The following is a 23,343-nucleotide window of genomic DNA, read 5'->3' on the forward strand; positions in this document are numbered from 1 at the left end:
AGTTCCAATCCTCCACTACTCAGCTTCATCTCAGAGCCTGGAGGAGAGCAGCAGATACGTAGCTAGGCTGTGTGCTGCCTGAAGAGGGCTGCAATGGTGTACGTGAAAGTGAAGGTGACACGGTGTCTTACATACTCCTGTCCATAGACCAGTCACTACAAAAAGAGAATGCAAGAAGACTTTCCAGCTGTGGTTTCTAAATTTCCCAGGTAAGTCTACTCCCACCACTTGGAGTATGAAGAACTAGGAGACCAGTTTTCCCACAACTGTCTCAGGAACCATTATGAAAATATACACAGTGAGGAAAAACTCAGGGGCCTCACTTGAACCGGACCAGAGAGATTAAATCAAAGAGAAGTTATATTACTAGTTCACTATAGGAATCATGTTCACCGAGGAACAGAGAGGGGTATAAGAACATGCTCAGGGTCCACCCATGATGATGAAAGACAGAAGGCAAGATGAAATGTATCAACGGCTCTCATCTAGGCATACCCGAAATTCACACGACCATTTGGTCAGTCAACATTGATTAAGCATGACCATAAGCAAAGTATAAAAGGCCTTAATTCCTAGAATATTCTTTCTTTGTGTGGCAGAGTGAAGTTAAGAAAGAATAAGAGAGGACTGAGAGTCCTACGTGCAGCAGTCATAATTGAAAAAGCAGCAAGTCTAAAAAGAAGTGGTCTATGCAAGAAATGCGAAATTTGCAGCTTTTATGAGTCACATCTCCAAAGGTATGAGGTGGGCAGGGTTTAAGACATATGCACAGCTAATACCCAAACTGCACTCCATGCTGCTAAAGACCCTGCTTGTCCAGTGTTACCTGCTTGCATGCCTGTCGACACTCCAAGGTAATAGCCAGTTCGCAGCAGCCTAAGCCAACCCAGCCATCAGACTTCTTAAACACACCTTAAAAACAAAATGTTCAAATGTTTTGATTATAAGTAGTGACAAACACAAACAGCATGCCAAATTGGTTCATAGATACCACTGAAAGTGAAAGCAGGCGTCCACAGGAAATCTGACAGAAGGGCCTCAAAAATATTAAGCTCCTCCTCCCCACCTATTCCCAATGCTATCAATCTTCTCAGGGTCCCTTACAGCAAAATTATTAGTCTCCCTGCCCACCCAAAACTCCACGTCATTCTCACTCTTGGATAGGTAGCATCTCTACAGGGCACACAGGTTAAGGAAAGCAAGGAGAGGCCTTCCTCACCATTAGACTGTGAGGCAGAGGCAAAGATTCCAATTTAACCTCACAAAAAAGAGGACAAGTATTACTGAATTCAAAAATATTAAATACCTAGAATAGTGTAAAACCCATGATACTGTTTAAAAACTGATACTTAGTAAACAGGTACACTTCATCACTGGGTAAAATGACTCTTCTGGTTCAGTTTACGCACAGCAGCTATTTCTCCAGCTAAATCACTCTGGGTGTCACAGTATCACTTTTTATAAGAAGTGTCCTAATGTATTTTTAAGATCCCTTTTTGCAATCATAAATGTCAATGAATGGCTCCTAGAATAAAGTTCGGAGATATAATAATTATGAAAAGACAAAAAAGATTTATGCTTGTAGGGATCCTGCAAATTCCTCCTCATTGCCATTAAAAAAAATGCTTTATGCTGCTTCCATGTAATACATAGATCTTCAAATCAACGCATATATTAAATTAGATTATTATTTACATTTGAATAAAATGTTAGTGATTCAAGGCAATAGGTAACATAGTTCTCCAAATAAAACTAGGACTTAATACAAATAGAAGCATTCTGCTAAGAAACAAAACAAACAAAAGTAAACAAAACTCACAAATACAAACAAAACTTTCCAAATATATTAGTTTGTTGCAAAAGTAATTGTGGTTTTTGCAATTATTTTTAACCTTTTAAACCACAATTACTTTTGCACCAACCTAATAATTATAAACCACCTCAGTTATTACAACTAGTTAAAAATACTGCATATCATAAGCTTCTGTATCCCTACATGTTTTAAGAGCCCAAAGGGCAACAGACTCCCATCTAGCCCTGTTGCCTCGTATAGTTTCCTCTAAATCTTTGCTGCTTGCTATTCAGAAGCACTCACATTTCAGATATAATTTTGAAAGGAATCAATGTAGGTCATAAACTCTGTGAACTTCTACAGCATAATGCAATATAGTGCTGTTTCCACATACCCTGTGTCCTCTTAGAAAACATTAAATTGTTCAACAAGCATTTACATTTACTGAGCCTCTACTATGTACAAGGCATTCTATCAGGTATTCTGTGGGCTGCGAAATAGATAAAACATAATTTCTCCCATTATGGAGATGACAGTTTGGTAAAAACTCTGTGTGTATGTGTGTGTAAATTCTAGAACATTAGGTAGAACAGGAAAGAATTAGGAAAACAGGCAAGGATGATTAAAGGACGGCAAATAGTCCAAATTGTTTGAAATGCAAACTTCAAACTGTATGACAGCCTTTAAAGCTCAGAGATACATAAGATATACTCCCTTTTTCCTAGACTCTGGCTTTAACCAGGACTGAAAAATAAGCTTTAATCCTAGGAGACTGTGAATGCCAGGATAGGGAGTTTGGGCTTCATTCCAAAGGAAATGGATATCCCCTCGGGGTTTTTTTTTTGAAGGGTTAGGAGGAAAGCTATGATGTGTTAAAAACCAGTCACTTATAATATTCTACCCCAAGAATGTAATAATAAAGGCTTGAACTAGGAGTAGAAAGGACAGATACACAATTTTACAAGGGGAAAATCAATGGAGCTAAAAAGAAAAAGCAGTCAAAGATAACTTGGTTTCCAATCCAGTGTCATTCACAAGGGAAGGCAATTATGGGATAAGTTTGGTTTTGGATTTGCATTTCAGATACCACCTGGACTCAGAGATCTAAGTAAAGATGTCTAGAAGTCACAAACAATGACTTGGATTTGCAAGTTACCTTCCCAGAGCTGATTAGTTACCAGAGTGAGTGTGGAGAGAGAAGGGAAAAGGACCTCACACAGGAATAACCACGGTCCTTGTGGAGGGGTGAGGTGGGGTAAGAGGAGAAAGGTAAGAGAGAGCAAGGTGCAGTCACAAGAAGGTAGTGGTCAGTAATATCAAGTCACAGGGAAGTCACAGAAGATTAAGTACTGAGAAAAAGCTGTAAGACGTGGGAACCAAAGAGATCCTGGGGATCTTTCAAAAGACCAGTTTCATTAGAAGTGGAGACAAGAGTACAAAGTACTGAGTGAATGAGAATAAGTTATACGTTTGAAAATGTGGGTGCCTATGGAAAGGAGAAGATAGCAACTCAAGGGTACATATTAGGTTATAGGACTATGACATAGATTTTACAATCACAGTAAGTTTTTTAAAACAAAGTGCTAAAAGTTACATTTCTATTGCTTACCTGGCAAAGATGAATTCATACAACTCCAAATTTCAACCTAAAATTGTAATCACCAAAAGGCTTTTATGTAGATAACCAGTTCCTAAATATGACACTTAACTTCTACAGAAATCATGTACGGATGATTTGATTATGCTTGTGTCTATACAGTCAATATTCTAGGACTATATGAGTATCAACCAGCTATTTAGGGGGAAAAAAATTAAAACAGATGCAAAGTACTGCTTGCTCTTTTCCCATCTTCCCATCTATGAGCACTGAAGATTAGGCTGGTTACTCAGGACGATTACCGGAATCGGTGTTTCCAAGCACAAAGACAAAAGTGTCTGTAGAATGACTACAGGAAAATGTATCATCAGCCAGACTGTTTGATCATTATCTCCGCCCCTCCCCCCTGCCCATCCCTCACATAATGTAAGCTACCATATCTAAACAGGCCATCTCGTGGCAAGCTCAGACTTTCTTAACCTGGTCCATGAGCATCCAAACACTGAGGATGGCCCAAGCATTAGAGACATTTTAAGCTACATGATTCAGGCAGGCAAGCAATACATCTATCATATACAAGAAAATGGGAAGATTGGAATATTAAGTCACACATTTTCCCTTATCCCAAATACAACTTTTCAAAATCAAAGAAAATATAAAATGTAGTCATTATATTAGGTTGGTACAAAAGCAGTTGTGGTTTTTGCAATTATTTTAAAACTTTTAAACTGCAATTACTTTTGCACCAACCTAATCGTTTTCATAAAGTTGTCAAAATATAATAATATGTAAAATTCCAAATTCCAGATAAACAAACTATAATGAAATTTGAAGATTGCAGTAAATTTGTATTTAATATTGTTTTTACCTACATCATAGAATAAACAATAAAAATGAAAGGCAATATTCTATCTAACAATTTGTGTGAAGATCTTTTTAAAGTATCTAGTTAAATCCATCATTTTACTTTGACCCCAAACCCCGTTCACATTGAAAATTTTGCTAAATCAAAGTAACTCATTAGATGGCTTCATTTAAACAAAAGCTTCCACAGTTAAGTTAAACAAGACCTACCATTGTTTCAGGGCAATAATCTGGGGCTCGCTGCAACAGATGTTTTAGTCGAGATTCACTTTTTGAGGAGAATATCTATTTGACAAAAAAAAAGTTTTTGTGGTATTTTTATAAGAAATAATAAGTAAATTTATTATCCTCTAGAAATCTAGAGGTATCTAGATAAATATTCAAGTATCTAGAATATTTTCCAACTTCCTTTCATAAATGGAAAACCTTTGGAAAGATCTAAATTAAACTGAGGTAACATTTCTTAAAAGGTTGGTTAGTTTGTCAAATAATCAAGAGAGTCCAAATACAGCAAGTCTAGACCTATTTTCTAATGACCAAAAATGTAGAAAACCAGGCTACTAACCTGTCAGAAGACGGGAGAAAAAGAAAGAAAAAAATGATAAATTTATTCTAAACTGTTCTACAAACTGCTTTTAGTCAACTGACCACAACGAAAAATAGACTACATATGTTACACCATCGATATTGGTGAAGAACAAATTTATGAATAGCATTACAAAATAAACTTCTCCACAAAATGCCATAAAATAGAGACAAAGCCATTTTTTTAATACAGATGCTGAGGAGCTGTCAAGTTCATTCACCAGGCTAATTGGCTCACTTCCAAACAGGACTTTAATTAATACAATTACAATTTGATGTCTCAGTAAATTATAAATCATTACATATGTCAGACAGAACTTCATAGTTACCTGCAAACAGTCAAGACTAAAATCCATGAATGCTAAGGACAATGAAAAAGGGTTTATCTCCAATTAGTTTTAGTAGCCATTTTTCTCCCAAACTACCAACTATAATTAATAAGGCAAGAGAACTAGAATATCACAATTTTGTAACCCCTAGTGAATTAATGCATTTAGGCAATTATCAACAAAGACTATTAACATTACAAGAAGAGACAAACAGACACAATAGCCTTATGAGGAAGACGTAACAAACAAACAAAACAAAAACAAAACCTAGCCTGAATCTGATCATGCCTTTGGATCCATTTCATAAGACAGCTGCTAGGCATAGGTGGCTATTTAAATCAATTAAAATTAAATAAAATTTTAAATTCAGTTTCTCAATCTCTTTCATTTCAAGTGTTCACTTGGCACAGGTGACTAGTGGCTACTGTTTTGGATCACACAGCTATAGAATACTCTCGCTACTGTAGAAAGTTCTATTGGACAGCTCTGCTCTAAATCTACCTACCAATTACTAAAAACTACAGAGGAAAAAGAAACATACTAAATGATACCACAGGGATGCGAACAGCATAATTCAGCCTAAGGGAAACTCTAAGGATAAATGACCAGATTTATTCATCAAAAAAATACAAGAAGAAACCTATAGTTCAAAAGGTATTTAAAAGACATAACCAATTGCAATGCATTTATCTCACTTGGATCCTGATTCAAACTTAAAAAAACAACAACAAACCTTATGAAACTATGAAGAAATTTGAAAAATAGATATTTGAATATTACATTTAAAAAGAAGTGATAATGGTATTTTTATAAGACTTTAATGAATACTTATAAATTATAGATAAAAACTGAAAAATTATGGATAAAATGATATGACAACTGGGAATTTCAATATAAACTTGTCTCAGTACAATGGGGGAGGGGTAGATGGAGGAGTAAATGAAACACAACTGGCCTTGACTTAATAATGTTGAAGCTGAATATGGGGGTTATTATACTTTTCTTTACCTTTGTATAGATCTGAAAATTCCCATTATAAAAAGAGAAAAAGAAGAAAAGAAAAATAAATGGAAAAAGAAAGACAACAAGGAAAAGAAAGAATAAAGAAGAGACAGAGAGGAGTAGCACATGACATTAGCAGTGGATTGGAAAGAAGCACAGAGAAAGCTATGCTTCCATTCATCCATCCCCATTTCCCTCAACTTTATCTCCTCACAAAACAGAAAAGAAAAAAAAAGGCAAAAAACCCACAATACTTGAAACAGTTTAGAACAGTGGAAAGAAATATGAACTGAGCAAGCTGCTTAGCCTTACTGAGCCTGGTGACAAAGAGCATGGACTTGGTAATCAAACACATTTGGGTTTGAGCCCCTGCTCTTCAGTTAATGCCTTAGGGACCTTACTTAGCAAATTATTTAACTTTTCTGTACCTCAATTTCCTCACCTATAAAATGCAGATAATCACATCAGCTTCCTCAAGGACTTAGTGTGAGAATTAAATGAAATAATGCATGTAATGCCTGGCACATAAGAAAAAATACAATAAAAATTTGCTCCCGAGGTTCCAGGTTTTTTAATACCTAACAAGCAAAATTAAGAAGTTAGATACTCAGGTCCCTTCTGTCTCTAAAATCATGATGCTATAAAGTAGAATGAATCAAACTGAGAAACACTTATTAGGAACATAAATAACTTACGAATATAAATAACTAATAATATTAGGAATATAAATAAGCTAAATAACTAATTTAGCTGAAAGAAGGCAGCATGTATATGTTTTCAGATAGTAAGGTAGACTTGAACATAAGCAGTTACTTTTCTCACTAAACAACTGATAATCACACCTAAAAAGAAAGATGAATGCTTACTCAGAATACATATTAGAATATATACTATATTATACAAATCATCTCAGAGCAAAAAATTTAATGACCAAACCTGTACCCCATTCAAAGCAGAAACGAACAGATCACAGGGCTTACAATCCTGATCTTGAGAGCCGTTTTTTTTTTTTTTTAACTCATACTATCTCCTCCTTCTGTCATAACTCATTTCCCTTTGTCTTCAAACAAGCAAAGGCCTCTCGTCTTGAAGCAAGTCTTCATTTCCTGCACCGACTTACTGACTTCTCTAATATTCCACTTTTTCCTTTCATTGCATCCATTTCTTCACCAAACTCACAAACCTTCACTGACCAGCTTCCATAAGCAAGGGCATGAGTACAAGATGAATGACACGATCTCTATATCAAAAAATGTATCATATAGTTGGGAAAATAAGATATAGATAAGAACTGAATACATTTTTGCAAGTTTGAAATATTACATAGATTTAAATTTTTCAAAAAAATGTTTTAAATTTCTGCTAAAAGTCTAACTTTTAGTCCCACCACTCCAGTCAATCTAGAAGTATTTATGGAGTTTTGTATGTCAGGCACTATTCTAAGCACTGAGGGATTCAGCATAAACAAAGCAAACGAAGTCCCTGCTCTAGAATATCTCCCCTAACAGTTTTCTTTTTAAAACTAAGGCCTTTTCTCAGATAGCAAACTCCTGGACTTTTATTTGGCATCTGACACCTTATTTTGTTGACTATTATAAAACACTATCCCTGATTTCTTATCTAATTCAAATTCTAAAAGTTTTAATTCCGAATCTCCAACTGTCTTCACAGAGTCGTTTTCACCAATAACTTAGCAATTCACCTTCCCCTTAAACCAAGTCTTTTTCCCAACCTCCCAAAGCCATCAGGGTTCTATTATTCACTCCAACTCAAAACCTAAACAGCATCAGACTCCACCCTTTCTTCATTCCCTACTGGTTGAAGAAATAATTATTCTTCACTCCGGCATTTCCTTTCATTTTGAATGAGCGCTGCTAGGTGCAGCAGCCTGGCCTCTACTCTCTCCACTGTGCACTCACTCCTCCCGTGACTGGAATGACTGACTTACCCAACTGCTGAGTTAGGCGGGAGAAAGTGAACATATGTAACCCAGCTCTTACCTCTCCTCCTCGGGGAGTAAATCTAATTCTGTAGTTTAGTGTGTATTTGGAGACAAAAGCTATATTCAACATTTGTATAAATAGCAATAAGAGTAATATTTGGGGTCCTATCTGCCTTATTCCTTTGCCTATTTCTCAATTAGTTAAGAACTAAGAGAAGAATGTTCTTTATTGGGGTAACTATAGTATTCACTTAATTTGCTAAGTTACAGAATTTCTAACATTTCTGATTTTAAGAAATTAGACCTTGCCTTAATTTTAAGAAATTAGGCTGCAGGTGCCTCATAAAAATCATTCACCCTATGGAACACCAGTGGAAAAAAAACCAGAGGAAACCAAGCAAAAAGTCAGGAAAGCAATGCTTCCAAAAGTAGCAAGGCTACTTTAAAAGCTCCCTTACAGTGATGCCATCAAGGGGCCATTTTTGCTTCTAAAAGGTATTTTTCTGGCAATAAACTTACAGAAAACTTAATTTGCTATATAGTGTTTTAACGTGAATCTCTAGCAGCCATTTAGATGAGCTGAATCACTGTCTTGTTTTATAACTAGAAAGCACCTAGCAAAATCTTTCTAAATTCATAATACTGTTTGAGAGATCTTTTAATTCCAGTTAAATAGCTCTCTCAGTTTCAGGAAGTGACAAAATCCAGGTTATTACTTGAAAAGTTGATTGAGGCCATTAATTCTCAAGTGCTAAGGCTAGAACTACACAACCAAGATGATGAAAGAAAGGTTAAGATTTTGTGAACAGGTATTCTCAGTGGATCTTGCCTAAAAAGGCACAACCAGAAAAATTCAAACCTACAGAAAAATTTCAAAGGCAGTACAATGAACACTCCCAGCCTTCATCTAGATTTGCCCACTATAAACATTTTGCAACATCCACTTTAACTCTACATAAACACATTATTATTAGTCTTATGTTGATGAAACATTTTAGAATTCACTACAGACATGATCGCTGATCATTCAATTCCTATATACTAGCAAGGACACCATCCTACCCAACCACAGTGTATCACCAAATTCGGGATCAATGCACTGATACAACATTGTTACAGCCTGTATTCACATTCACTAAAATTTATCCCAATAATGTCCTTTACAGTAATCTTTTTTATTCCAGGATCACACGCTGCATTTACTTGTCATGTCTCTTTAGTTTCCTTTAATCTGGAAACTTCTTATAGCCTTTGTTTTTATAACACTGATACCTTTTTGAAGAGTACAGGTTGTCTTGAGGAATATCCCTCAATCCAGGCTTGCTTTATTGTTTCCTCAAGATCAGGTTACGCATTTTTGGCAGGAATTCTACATGAGATACTGTGCTCCTTTTCAGCGCACCATGTCAGCAGACACATTCATTTGTTCCAGCATTGGTGATGTGAACTTGGCTACGGTGCTGTCCAACAGATTTCTCCAAAAAATTATACTCAATAAACTGTTACATAACTAATACCCTCTAGAACTATGATGTAAGCTTACCTGTTCACATACATCACGGCACATTTGGTTATCCTTTGAATGATTACAACACAAGGCACCTAGGAAGAAAAAATAAACACCCGATGTTGATCACTTTAAATAAACAAGATGGTTAGACTAATTCAGATGGTTACACAAACCATTTATTCAAAAGATTATTATTAAGTTTAATTCAACAAACCTTTACTATGTATATATTAGAAGCAAAAGACAGCCAGTAAAGTCAGAAATCCCAGTTGGATAGCAGGTAAACCCAAGCCTAAAGATCCAAATCTGGAAGTCACCGGCATAAAGAAGGTATATGGAAATGAATGACATTGCCCAGGGAGTGTTTCTAGTGAGACGTGAACCCAGCACCAAATTCTAAAGAACAGCAACAAATAAGACATGGGAAGAAACAAAGAAACAGATTGAGAGGGAACAGTGACGGGTGGTAGGTCAAGTACCAGAATATAGCATCACAGAAGAGGGCGTAGTTAGTGTCAGGTACCAGAACAGTCAGTTTAGATTGAAGACTAAGAAAGGAAATGGATTTATGAATTAGGAGGCCACTTAGTGGCCTTCACAAGGTACTTTCTGTGGAGTTGGTAGTAGTGACTGTTAAGCAGTAAACAAGAGGAGACAAAGTATAAACAACCAATATAGGCTTTCAAGAAGTCTAGCACTGATGGGAGGGGAAAAGGGGTAGTTACAGGAGGATGCAAGACCAAGGGAAGATTTTCCTGTTTTTATTTTTATTTTTTTTAGTGGCCTTTGTCCCTGGTTCCTGGGATGGAGACTCTAAATCCCTAGAATTTCCTGAGCCATAGGAGTGTCTTTGTTATGTTAATGAAGTTGCCCCAAGTCTCACCTAGATAGCTTCAACAAGGGGACTGGCCAAACCAGCAAGATGAGCCATGTGAACTATCGGACCGAGGTGCTGTTAACAAAGTAGCCGGTTCGATCCCCAAATGGGCCACTGTGAGCTGCACCCTCCACAACTAGATTGAAACAACTACCTGACTTAGAGCTGATGGGTCCTGGAAAAACACACTTAAATAAAATTTTTTAAAAAGTATTTAGAGAAGCCAAAGGCCTTCTTGTTAAAAAAATAAATAAATAAAAAATATATATATATATCTATATCAGCCATGTGATCAGAGGGTTGGGGCTCTGAGCCGCATGCTAACTACCGGGGCCTCCCAATCTCCCAACCTCCAGTGGGACACAGGAACTGGAGATTGAGTTCAACCACATGGCCAATAATTCAATCAATCATGTCTAAGTGACAAAATCTCAATAAACACTCTAGATAGCAAAGCTCAGTGGCTTTTCCTGGCTGGTGGACACTGAGGTGGCAGGAGGCGGCCGATGCACTGCTGCCACGAGAAAAGGGCACGCAGGTCCTGCACTTCCTTCCGGACCTCACCCTGTGTTGTCTCTTCGTTTGGGTGGTCCTCCTGATTTGTATCCTTTATAATAAAACTGTAATTATAACTATATTGCTTCCCTGATGTCTATGAGTCCTTCCAGTTAATTATGGATTCCGAGGGGTCAAGGGAAGCCTGGATTTATAGCCAGTTGGTCAGAAGTGTGGGTGGCCTGGGGACTCCCAAGGTGTGGCTGGTGTTTGGAGTGAGGGCAGGCTTGCCGGGGACTGAGACAGCACAGGGACTTGTGCCCAGGGCCCACAGGAATGCTGGGTAAGCTGACCACAAGAATGCCACCAACCCTCACTCCCTGCACAAAAGTGCTTCCCTTCTAACTGCTTACTCCCTTGCACATGTGGAAATCACTGTTCTGCATATATAGTTGATCAAGGTTTGACCACTATATGACCTTCCTGGGGTGGCAATAACGAGCAGTCCGCCATCTTGCCCCCACAGTGTAGGCACAAACATAGTTACCAGACAACGTAGCCTGTAAAGAAAGCCTGCCTTTTTAAAAAAGCCCACCACTTTCAAAAAGCTCACCTTTTCGCACAAGCCCAGCTTATATAAAAGCATCCAAGCTGAGCCGGCCCCCAAGTCCATCTGAAGGACCTTCCTCTCCTCTGTTGCCTCCCTCATGCTCTAGCATAAGCTTAATAAAATTTGTCTGGAAGTTTTTGTGAAGTTTCCTCTGGATTTCTATCTTGGAAATCCAAGAACCCAAATGCCGCTTAACTTGTGGGATCTTTTCTAACTCTGGGTGGTTGGTGCCAGAATTGAATTGCTGTACACCCACTTGTGGTTGAAACAGAATATGGGATATGGCTCAAGAAGAGGCATCGTGTTTGGGGCTAGGGCTACAACAGTGAAGAAATGTCATGCTCTCTGACTTCATCCAGGTTACAGTCTGATGGTAGAATAAGAGGTTCAACAAAATCCACTAGACAAGAGGAAAGGATATAAGGACACACATAAATTAAGAGGAAAGTTGACAGGCTCTATTTTCTCAGTGAAATTGAGATTAAGTCTGAAAACAAAAAGGGCCGAGATGGGGTTGAGGGCTTGGGATAAAACTGAAGAGGCCTGTAATAGTGACTTTGAAGAACAGAGAAAGGAGGCAGCTGTAGGGATATTTCTCAAACTTGTGTACTATGAGACACTGTTTCGTTAGTTGTTAATATCTATCCCTCAAGAGAAAATGTTTCATGTTCAAATAAATTTGGAAATGAAGGATTACAAAAAGTTACAGGGGGCCGGCCCGGTGGCTCAGGTGGTTAGAGCTCCATGCTCCTAACTCCAAAGGCTGCCGGTTCGATTCCCACATGGGCCAGTGGGCTCTCAACCACAAGGCTGTGGGGACAGAGCCCCAGAAAGTAGTTTACAGGCTCTCGGCCTCGCATGGAGGGGTGCTGGCTCGGGTGGTGGATGGCCGTGGGCTGTGGCTGGTTGGCCAATTGGCCGCTGGTATAACTGCTGCGGCTACGGAGGAGAGCCGAGGATTGCCGAGGAGAGTAGAGGAGAGTCGTCGGTCGGTTGGCAGAAAAACGGACAGCAGGTCGCACGTCCAGCGAACCCAGCCTCCAGTGAGACCATAGTGGTATGACTCCCCTACCTATGGCTCCGTGGGTGTTCCTTTTTGGCCTCACCATATCCTGCGTTCTTGTGTGGGGAGCGGGAGCAGAGACCCCCCCCAGGCCACCCCGCACGACTAATGGCACAACGAGCAGGGTCTCCCGCACGACAAGGCTGCCGGTTCAACTCCTCGAGTCCCACAAGGGATGGTGGACAGCGCCCCCTGCAACTAAGATTGAACACGGCACCTTGAGCTGAGTTGCCGCTGAGCTCCCGAATGGCTTGGTAGGTTTAGCACGTCCTCTCAACCACAAGGTTGCTGGTTCGACTCCCGCAAGGGATGGTGGGCTGTGCCCCCTGCAACTAGAAAACAGCAACTGGACCTGGAGCTGAGCTGCGCCCTCCACAACTAAGACTGAAAGGACAACAACTTGACTTGGAAAAAAGTCCTGGAAGTACACACTGTTCCCCAATCAAGTCCTGTTCCCCTTCCCCAATTAAAAAAAGAAAATCTTAAAAAAAAAAAAAAAAAAGTTACAGAATTCTTACTGCAGGACTTCATGAAGACTTTAATATGCTAATATTCATTATTAATCTCTTAAAAGGGGATTTAAGTAGATTTCTCACAGCACAGAACACTTTTTCATGCCACTTAACATTTCAGACTGCCGGTTTGAGAAATATCAAACTAGAGAAAAGGAAAAATGTTGCCAAGCCCAGAGAAATTCATAAACTCCTTCTAATCAGCAGGGACATGTTACTATTCTAGAGTGTAGCTGACTGGAAAGAACATACAGCTGGGTTGATCACTCAGGAGCTGTCTAGACTGGCAACTCAAAAGAGAGAAAATGAAAACCTATTTCAAGCAGCTAGATCTGATACAATGCTTTAAAATATATATTTGGAATATAATCTCTTCAAATGAAACCTATACAATTTCGATATACAAATTAGATGAAAACAGAGCTTGTTTGATTGAGGTAGGATTGGTATTGAGGAGAAGTGAATGAATAAACCTATAAAGTCGTCTTTAGATCTTACCAACAGCCTTCTAAGTTTAAAACTAGAAATTGTTTCTCCGTAAAGTTGTGGATGAAAAACGGGCCACATATTAAACCTGACAAGCTCAGGGGAGGCCCAAAGTAAAACCCAGAGACAAAAGCAACCACACAGGGTGGTGTGAACTTAAAAATTCCTAACTAAAAGCAGGTCATCGCGGGCAGTCCTAGACCTGTAGATTCCTTAACAAAGGTCAATCTTTAACTTTGAAATTATCTATTGTCTTCGTGCATCAAGGTAACATACCTTTGAAATGTCGAAGTAATCTTTTCCAGAGCCCTGGAAGGCATAACCGTGGGCACCAGAGTATGACATCACATTGTTATCTTGTCCAAAACCATCTCTACATGTTGTAAATGTTAACTATCCTGTACCTACCAATGTAAAAGATGTGTTTGCCCCTCCATTTTACTTTTTATCCAGTTGCAGAGATTTCCCTGCTTTGCATTCTCCCACCCCCTTAACCTACCACTAATGAATTTCCTGTAATCCCCCTTTATGTCTCCTTTGATTCCAATGTATAAAATAAGCTGTAAAACTGCCATCCTCTGGGGGCGATTTCTCCATCCCTTGAGATTTGGCTTCCCAGCAATTGTCAGTTTGGCTCAAATAAACTCCTATAAGGCTTTTTCTTAGGCTGGATGTTCTTTCATCAACAAAGCAATGACAGGATCTATATCATATCACTGGCATAATACTATAGTTTGGTTTCATTAAAGACTATTGTAGGGCTGGCTTTCTAATACTACTTCTACGGGAAAAGGTGTCTTGAAGTTCTAAACATTTGACTTAAAAATTCTGAAGAACATATCAAAATGTCACTAAGTTTCAGAAGAAAAAAAAGTTCCTTACTTTTTATGGCTGTAGCTACTTTCTTAGAAGTTAATTCAAAGGAGGGCCCAAGAATCACTCATGAGGTTTTCTCACAACACCCTTTCTCCCCTGCCATACAGTAGTACTATCCCCATCTTTTAAGATTCTATGTGCCCAGCCTCATTAGAATGGAGAGGCAGGCAGAAAAAAAAAAGCTCTCCTGATATTGCTGTGTTCTAGAAGTTGCAACTCTCTACTATCCTCTAACACAAAAGTCATCTGAGGGTAAAAAATCCAGCTGATCATGAGCAAAGATAACCCAGGATAACATATGGTCCTAATAAGCACAGGCTTAGCAAAAAGTAAACAACCAGGCAGATAAGAGTCGGATTTGGGTCTAGAGATTTTTGAAAAACAGTTTCTTGGAGCAAAAGTCTATTTAGAACAGAAACATAAAATGTGTTATAATTAAAATGCCAATAACAATGGAAGGTTTTATTAAAGATGTAAATGTAAATAGGAAAAGCCTATTTTCCCCTATTTAATGGTGAAGGTAAAATTTTCAATTTTTTTAAATAATTCTTTTTTTATTAAGAAAACCCAAATTTGGAAAAGAAAAAGAAAGATGATCTATACTCCCACTGTTCTGCCAGAACCTATGCTGAATTTTGACATATTTCCTTCTAGTCTTTCCAAAAGCCTGACATTACTGACAAAAAGGGATTAAAGAGGGCAGCCTGCAGTCCTCTGGCAATAACTCCCTCCCCCCTCCCAACCAAGCATTCTTCTGTAATAGTACATTTCCTCTCGAGAAAACTGCCACTCTCCCTTGAACAAGCTAGGTGCCCTATGCTCCGTCACATTTTCCACACTCTCTTCTTAACTTTAAGTATTATTATATTGGTACACATTTTTCTTCTTTTGAAACGATAAAAATTTATTAGAATCTTTAACACTGCATATTTTTCAAGAAATAAATGTCTACAAATAGACATCAATTCATATGCTTTCATTAAGAACGGGGGGGAGGGGAAAGGATTCTAATGCAATTAATGTGGCAATTAAGGTCTTTGTCTTTTTTAGAGCTACTAAAATGGATTAATTGGGTCAGTCAACTATTATAGTGCAAAAAACTCTCCAAAGCCTATTGTTTTATACAAGAAGGCAACGAATTTTAGAAATTTGTTTTCATAATTTGATTCTAATTTAACTTGCTCTTCAAGAAAAACAGTCTAAAACTCTGCTTATTCTCATAAAATGGAATTGAACAGATAAAGGCAAATTAGTTCAAAATAAAACATGATATTGACAAGATGAAAATAAAAAGCATACATGTTATCCTCATTAAAGACATAAGGGTGGGTGTCCTATTTGCATTATTATTCAAGGAGTCTGTAATTATAAAATAAATACCAAAAACTGATTATTAAAGGCCACCTATGTTGGGTTTCGGAAGGTATTAGTGTAACGTAGACATATACAAGCAGAATTATTTAATAATTAGAAACACCAAGTTTTGGCTGCTGGTTTGGCCACATGTTGTACTAAAGATAGGCAAGTAAGCAGGAAGCAGGCTCCAGCCACAAAGGGAAAACGCAACTTCTAAGACCAACCAGCACTTAGAAAAACAAATACACACCCTAATCTAAAACTAAAATATTCATAGAATTACAGGATTTTTGAAGTTAAAAGGGATTTGCACAGAAGCCTCCCAAAAGCTATAATTCAATTTGGTTAATAAAAAGCCATTCTTGTTTTCTTTTCTAAAGGAAATACAGATTCCCCTCTAACTAATGTCTTCCTAAGGAATGACTAAAACAGAACATACATATCCCAAACTACAGAGGGGGAAAAAAACTAAATCTGAGCTGATACTGGGAAAAGGTCATTCTAAATAAAAAAGGTATGTTAATTTTTTAAAATCTGATCTTACTTTTAATCAAATTTTTATTTTCAAAACAGCCTGGAAATCAACAATCACTTTACAAACGTTTAAATGACAACTGCAACTTTAACTTATAACTGCATTCTTGCAACTGTCACATTTATCTCCTAAAAACTGTGTGTGTGTAGAGGGGGGGAGGACAGGGGATATATCATCAGCCAAGGGAGAGCCAAACAGTAAAATGATTACCCATAAACCCAGCCTGGATTCAATATTGCTCACATCTGTCAGACTGCTTTATCTATCTGTCTGGACAGACATTTATTTGTACTTATTTATTTATTTTCCTGAGTCATTTGCAAGTGACAGGTATCCTTCTCTACTACTTGCCTCAGACTGCACTGCTGCAACTGCCAATTACATTCATTTGATTCTATTACTAATATGACTGCCAGATTAATTTTTTGAATAGAGCTTTCATGATGTCATTCTTCTAATCAAGGGTCTACAATGGCTTCCTGCTATTCTAAATTCTCCAAGTCTTGTAACTTCCCCTTCCCTGACCTATTATTTTTTAACAAGGAAAGCCTACATTTATCTTGAACACAGCTTTCTACCTGAAATGCGGATCTAAATTCCAAACATCTTTCAAGGCTTAAATCCCACCTCAACTGCTTAGTAAGCCTTTATTCTCCAACAACGCCAAGCCATGTTGGTTTCTTTGCTTATTTAGGGCCCTACTATTCTAGTCAGAACTGGACACTTGAACACTTACCTCTTTTCTCATCATTTCATGTCTGTACTAATGGTATTCCCAGACTGACTAAACTTTTTGCACCCATTTAGCACAGTGCTCAGCTCAAAAAATTTTACTGATTAATAAGTAATAATTTCCTAGTTATACAATGCCTTTAGTACAAAAAGTTTTATTCCCCTCACTGTACCACTTCAGTACATTTCATATAGTGATCAACCCATAATTTAGCAAACATCGTATGAGTTTTTGGCCTAGGTCTGTAAGGGTGAACTTCAGTAAATGAATAACATAATTAGACTTAGGTAGTTTGCAGTTTGTCTCACTGCATAGCTTGCTATCTAGCCACTTGTAGTTAGACTTTGCTAGTTTGCAGTTAGATCTACACTGATATTCAGCTGTTTTCTCTGTTTCTCCCCTCACTAATTGACTTAAAAACTCTGTTTTGTCACATTTCCTACATCTACACATACCTCATTAATCTAGTTAATCAGTAGAATCCCGATCTGGAAAGGGCAATTTCTTAATCCTCAGGCGACCGGACACCCGGATCCTTTTTGCAACTCCCTTGCAGTTTTTCCTGGTGACACATAAAGCCCCAGGCTGTGGTGGCCTGGCCGAGTCCCAAGGAGATAACATTATCTTAAAACAGACCAGACCCCAGGAAGCGATATCAGCCCTCAGACCTGCCTGCCTGACTGACCCCACCTTTGCTTTGTTTTTCTTCTTGTGTACCTATAAAACCTTCTAACTGGGTCTAGAAACAGGAAGGTGGCCTTTGGACAGGAGTCTGCCATCCTCGCAGGATATCAGCATTCTGAATAAACCTGCTCTTTTCCCCACTTATCTTGTGTCTCAATTTTTAACTTTTAAGCAGTAGGCAGCCGGACCTTAGCACGGAATCAGGTCTAAGATAAATTGAACCCAATCATATACTCAGGCATAGAGATATGCAGCCAGTTGCTGGTGGGCTCTGCAGCTAATAGGTCAAGAAGAGTTGGGGCTGGGGAAATTGAAGTTTTATGGTGGTGCCGCCACCTTGAGCTGTTTGGTGGAGACTGGGAAATGCAAGAGATGAACAGAAAGAAGAAACGTAAGGTAGAAAGACTGGCTCCACAAGTAGTCTGGTTCCTAGCAGCTTTCCAGTTCCCACAACAGTCCGAGGTTGTGCCATGCTAAATTTCCTACCCTTGTATTTCTATGTGCTCCCTGTTAGATGCTACATAGGTGTTACATAGATGCTAACTAGGCCCCTATTCCTGAGCCACCTTGGTTTCTGTTCCTTTGGGGGTCAAAAGAGCCTTAACCCAGACATTCAACATTACGAAACAACTCAAGCAAATGACTCTCTTGAGATCCTCCCCCAGATGCTAACAGCCAGTATTCTTGGATAATTCCCTTTTCCACTCTTGCTGCAATCTTCCCATTTACAAAACAGGAGATCTAAAAGTGTGCATGCAAACAAACAAATAAATGTGAGTGGGACTGTCTCGCTTCCAATGGTATATTCCATGGTCAGAATGTTTATCTTAATCCTACCCTTTTCTTCATGTTATCTGTGTGCTTCACATCATCCATATTGTGTGCAATCTACCTGACTAAATCACATGCTTTTTCCTCAATTATATTCTTCAGAGTTAGAATATAAATGGAAGTGTACTAATATAACCACCAAATATTAGCAATGTAGACATTATATATTTTTGGTGATATTTCATGTCTGAATTTCCCACTAAATCATAAATCCCATGAAAACAGTGACCATGTCTATTTTCACCTACCACTTTATATCTAACGCTTATCATGCTGTCTGGCACTAATAAGAGCTTAATATTTGCTGAATGGATTACTGACAGGTACGAAATTGAGCTTAATAATCAATGGGCCCAGGGTAGTTATTCCCCATATCCATCTTAAACATATACGAAAATGGAACTTTTGATTCTCTTGCTGGCTCACCTGCCACCTCCTCCAATCTGCTCCTCCCCATCTTCCCAGCCTCAGCAAATGGCATTGGTTTTTACTTGGTTGCTCAAGGTAAAAATCGATGAGGAATCTTTAATTCCTCCTTCCCTCACTTCGCACATCCAATCCATCAGCAATGTATCTTGAATTTCTCTTCTTTTATCTCCACAACCACTTAAGTCACCATTCTCTCCTGATTCGACTACTGCAATGGGCTTCTCTAGTCACCCTACTTTTACTCCTACCACACTACAATGGTTTTGGTGTGTGTGTGTTTTTTTTAATTCAGCAGCGTGATCTAAAATATAAATCAAAGTACACATCTCTTACTTAAAAGTCTACTGGTTTCTATCTGTACGTGGAATAAAATCCACCATCCTTATGTGGCTTTTTGCAAGGCTCAACACCACTCCGCCCTAGACTGCTCTCTTGCTCATTTTGTTGCCACCATATTGACCTTCTGCTCCTTCTTGGCTTAGGGCCTCTGCACTTTCTGGGCTTAGGGCCTCTGCACTTTCTGGTCCCTACCCATATTTTCTAAGGACAGCACCTTCGTATCTTCAGATCTTGGCTCTGAATTTGACTTTCTAAAAGAGGCCTCTCATGACATCACTATGTAAAGAACCACTTACCCCTCCTCTACTCGTACAATTCTCTGTTATCATCTAGTTTCCTTCATTTTATTTATCTGTTTATTGTCCATCTCTCCTCCACTAGAATGTAAGCTCCGGGACAGCATCAGTCCTACACCTAGAACAGTGCCTGACAGATAACAAGCATTCAATAAATATTTTTTGAATAAACATCTGTAGTATTGCTCTTCTAAATCTCACATTTTTAATATATAAAAGCCACCTCTTGACATCACCCCACTTTCTTCTAGAAGTGGCACAGAGTGAAAAGTATGATTAATGAAAGGTTGCTTAAATCTATGAATTTAAGACTGGAACTTTTAGCAGCATACCAGAATGAACTGTCATATCTGGTCTATCACCAATCCTAGCTCTTTCTACAGTTTGTGGGCCAAGATATTTCTTTGAAAAGAAAAATCTGCTTCTGATTACTTTCATCCAGATAGGCATTTGCTTTTTCTAATTTAAAATTTATTACATTCTTTTTCAGGATTCTAAGCTGACTATTACATAATTTCTTAAATGTCAACTTATTGAAACCTAGCCTTTAATGTTACATCTTTCCCTCTTTTGTACTATTACAAAACATCTTAAACAGAAACAGAGCTACTGTCAGGTGCCATGACACACAGATCCTGAGACTACAGCACAAGGTCCCACCCTATCCTTCAAAGGGAACACTAGAAGTGTGTGTGTTTGGGGGGGGGGGGGGCACAGACGGGGTGGGCTTGGAAAGCACACTGAAATAGAAGTGTGGCATTGCTCCAATGCAGAGGGTGTGGCCAAACTTCTCAAGAGATGATCATCACTGAGCAAGTAACATCACTCCCTCACCTCCACCTGCGAGGACTGGGAATGATAATCTCTAAGTGGGAACAGATAAGACTTGTAAAGCCTTATACCAGAGGAGACAGGAGTACCCAACCTTGGATGGGGTAAGGAGAGGGGGGGAAAAGACTGTCTCAGCATGAATACAAGCTAAGCCTTTAATGAAATACAATTTAATACTGTGTTCCCAATTTTTGTTTAGGCTTGAGGAACATTTTCCATACTTTCTACAAATTCACAGTGGAAGCTTTTGTCCATTGTATTACTTACTGTCCTTTATGTAAAGAAACAGTGCCTCGCTGAATTTAGTACAAGGGACAAATCTCACTTTTAGGTCAAACTTGAAATTTTTTTTTTAATCAATGCTGCCATGGACTTTTAGAAGTGGAAGAGCCTTTAGATATCATCTAGCGCAGCGTTTTCTAAAGTGTGCTTTAGGTGTTATGAAGAAAAAGAGTTCTATAGGCAAACAAGTTTCTATCTTTCAATAATAATTTTATTGATATAAATCATGTTAAATTAATTAAACAAGGAGGCCATTAGACTCAGGTGGCTTTACTGCCTTAATTGCCTACTTAAGCAAACCAAAACCTAAGCCTATAATACCTTAAGGCAAAGAAATCAAAACTGAAGAACAACCAATCACAAACAGCCACCTAGTCTTTCTTAAATAAGACAGCCATTTAAGCTATAGCCAATCAAATAACTTCTTTGCTTTGCTTCCACCTCTTCTCTATGCAAGTCTTTCCCCTAGCTCCTGTCACTTCCCATTTGAATCGATTTTTGCTCAAATAAACTCTTAATTTTTTTAATATGCCGCAGTTATAGACTAACAATCACATACTATAAAATTCATCCTTTTAAAATGTACAATTCAGTTGTTTTTGGTATATTCATGAAGTTGTGCAACCATCACCACTATCTAACTTAAGAACATTTTCATCACCCTAAAAAGAAACCCCACACCCATTAGCAGACATTTCCCGGTTCCCCCACCAAACGAGTTTCTTTACCACAGGAATCCTTGGACTTTTTACTGGGAATCTCACATGTTTTGTGAATTTATAAGAAAGGGGTACAATGTGCAGTGTTTCCCAAACTTATTTAATAGTTAACAGTTCAGTACTTACTACCGGTAGACAATATTCTAAATACTATACGTGTATTACCTCAATTCTCACAATAAAAATCTATGAGAAGGTACTATATATAATAAATGTGGATAGTAAAGCACAAAAAGACTAAGTAACTTGTCCAAGTATTCTTAACTACTCCACTCTACTATCGTCCACAGAATCTACTAGTTGTGAGATGAGAATAGACAACTAGTATTCTATGGACCGTAGCTCTGGAAATGCTTTAGTTCAATCCCTTTAACTTAATGGCACAAACGGGACCCAGAAAGGTAATAAGCTGAGTTAGCCAGGAATACACACCATTCTCTCCCTCTCCTTTGATGTCCATCTAATGGACAGCTAAATTGGGAACCCAACTACAATTAACTAACCCCAGGTTCCTGACACAATTCTCTCCCTTTAAGTACTTTCTTGCTTTAAAAAAAAAAAAAAAAAAATTAACATTGTAAACTGCCTTAGAACCTTGCTGAGGCTGATTTTTCCATTTCTAGGTGGAAGCTCGTTCTGTAAGCAATGCACTGCTCCACCACTTTTGCATGTATAAACCTTAGCTATCTTTTAATGTCTAGTGCAGTTGGGGGAATCACTCAAGTTTTCCTCCCACCCGTCCCCTCAGCCCTTCATCTCCTCTCCACACTTCTGCCTTGGATTCCAGCTGCTTGTATCCTGCGGTAGGTACCCGACCTCCTAGCCAGAGAGCTCTGGAGGGCAGGAGCTCGCATCAACTGCTAAAGCCCAGCACAGCGATGACAACGAGCACTGAACACTTTCCTATCCACTCTTGGTTTAATTCCTCCAGAGCAAGAACAAAACTCCTCAAGCCTACCAGCCCCCAGAGAGCGGGGTTCACTGATTTTTAATCTGTCTCTCGCCAGAGCCCAGCGCTGTCTCGGACACACAGTGCACCCACAGCGAACGGCAGCAGAATCGGATTTAGAAGGCTTGGGCCCATTCTCTTCTGAGACTTGAACCTGGCAGGCGGTGGGGCCCATCAATGCTCGCCGCCCGAGGTCGGCCTTTCTGAACCCAGTTGAGGGTCAAATAACAATAACTGGTCAGGGCGGCGGTGGGGTGGCTGCACTTCCGAAATCCCATCCAAAACTCGCGACGATCCAGGGCGAAGGCATAACACCCTTTTCTGACAGATACCCAAGCCTGGTGAGGCGGTAAGGACAGAGCTGGGGTCTCCTGTCCCGCGGATGACAGAGCAAGGCCTCGAACCCGGGTCACCGCTCCCAGTTCAGCAGATCTTCGGTGCAGCGAGAGCAAGGGCGGAGATGGGTCCTCGCTCGTCCCGCCACGGCACCTCCTCCCGCCTGCTGGGACCTCCGGTCCTTGGGTCACCGGACGTGGGCCGGGTCTGGGGGGTCTTGCGCACCCCCGCCCCCTGCCCCGCGCCATCTTGGAGCGCCGAGACGGCCGCTCTGGACCGCCCCGAACCGCTGCTCCAGCAGTTACTCACCCGCACTGCCCGGGGCCAAGACCCCTGCCACCTCCGCGACTCGCGCCACGGCCAGGAGAAGCAGCAGCACAACTCGCGGGGAGGCCCGGACAGTCGCCATGTCCGGGCCGGGCGGTCCGGAGCCGTGGGATGCTCGGACCCAGCCTGGCCGCCGCCGCTGCTCGCCGAGGCCCC

At 39.4% G+C, this 23,343-nt stretch overlaps 1 protein-coding gene across 2 annotated transcripts in view; it reads right to left on the reverse strand.

Annotated features, from left to right (window-relative positions):
- Positions 1–23,343, reverse strand: part of RECK (reversion inducing cysteine rich protein with kazal motifs) — a 64,535-nt gene extending 41,192 nt beyond the window's left edge. The window contains exons 1-5 of one of the 2 annotated variants that reach the window (XM_019729088.3): positions 23,170–23,343; positions 9,655–9,713; positions 4,464–4,538; positions 3,402–3,438; positions 827–912 (exon numbers count right to left, since the gene is read on the reverse strand). In XM_019729088.3, the coding sequence (XP_019584647.3) occupies positions 827–912; positions 3,402–3,438; positions 4,464–4,538; positions 9,655–9,713; positions 23,170–23,269 (357 nt within the window). In that variant the 5' untranslated portion in view covers positions 23,270–23,343. Of the gene's footprint in view, positions 1–826; positions 913–3,401; positions 3,439–4,463; positions 4,539–5,167; positions 5,200–9,654; positions 9,714–23,169 lie in introns of those variants that run through there. The other variant, XM_019729089.3, reaches the window with a different exon arrangement.

Source organism: Rhinolophus sinicus, chromosome 16 (assembly GCF_057876585.1).
Source record: "Rhinolophus sinicus isolate RSI-liver-muscle chromosome 16, RSI-T2T, whole genome shotgun sequence".
Classification (NCBI taxonomy): domain Eukaryota; kingdom Metazoa; phylum Chordata; class Mammalia; order Chiroptera; family Rhinolophidae; genus Rhinolophus; species Rhinolophus sinicus.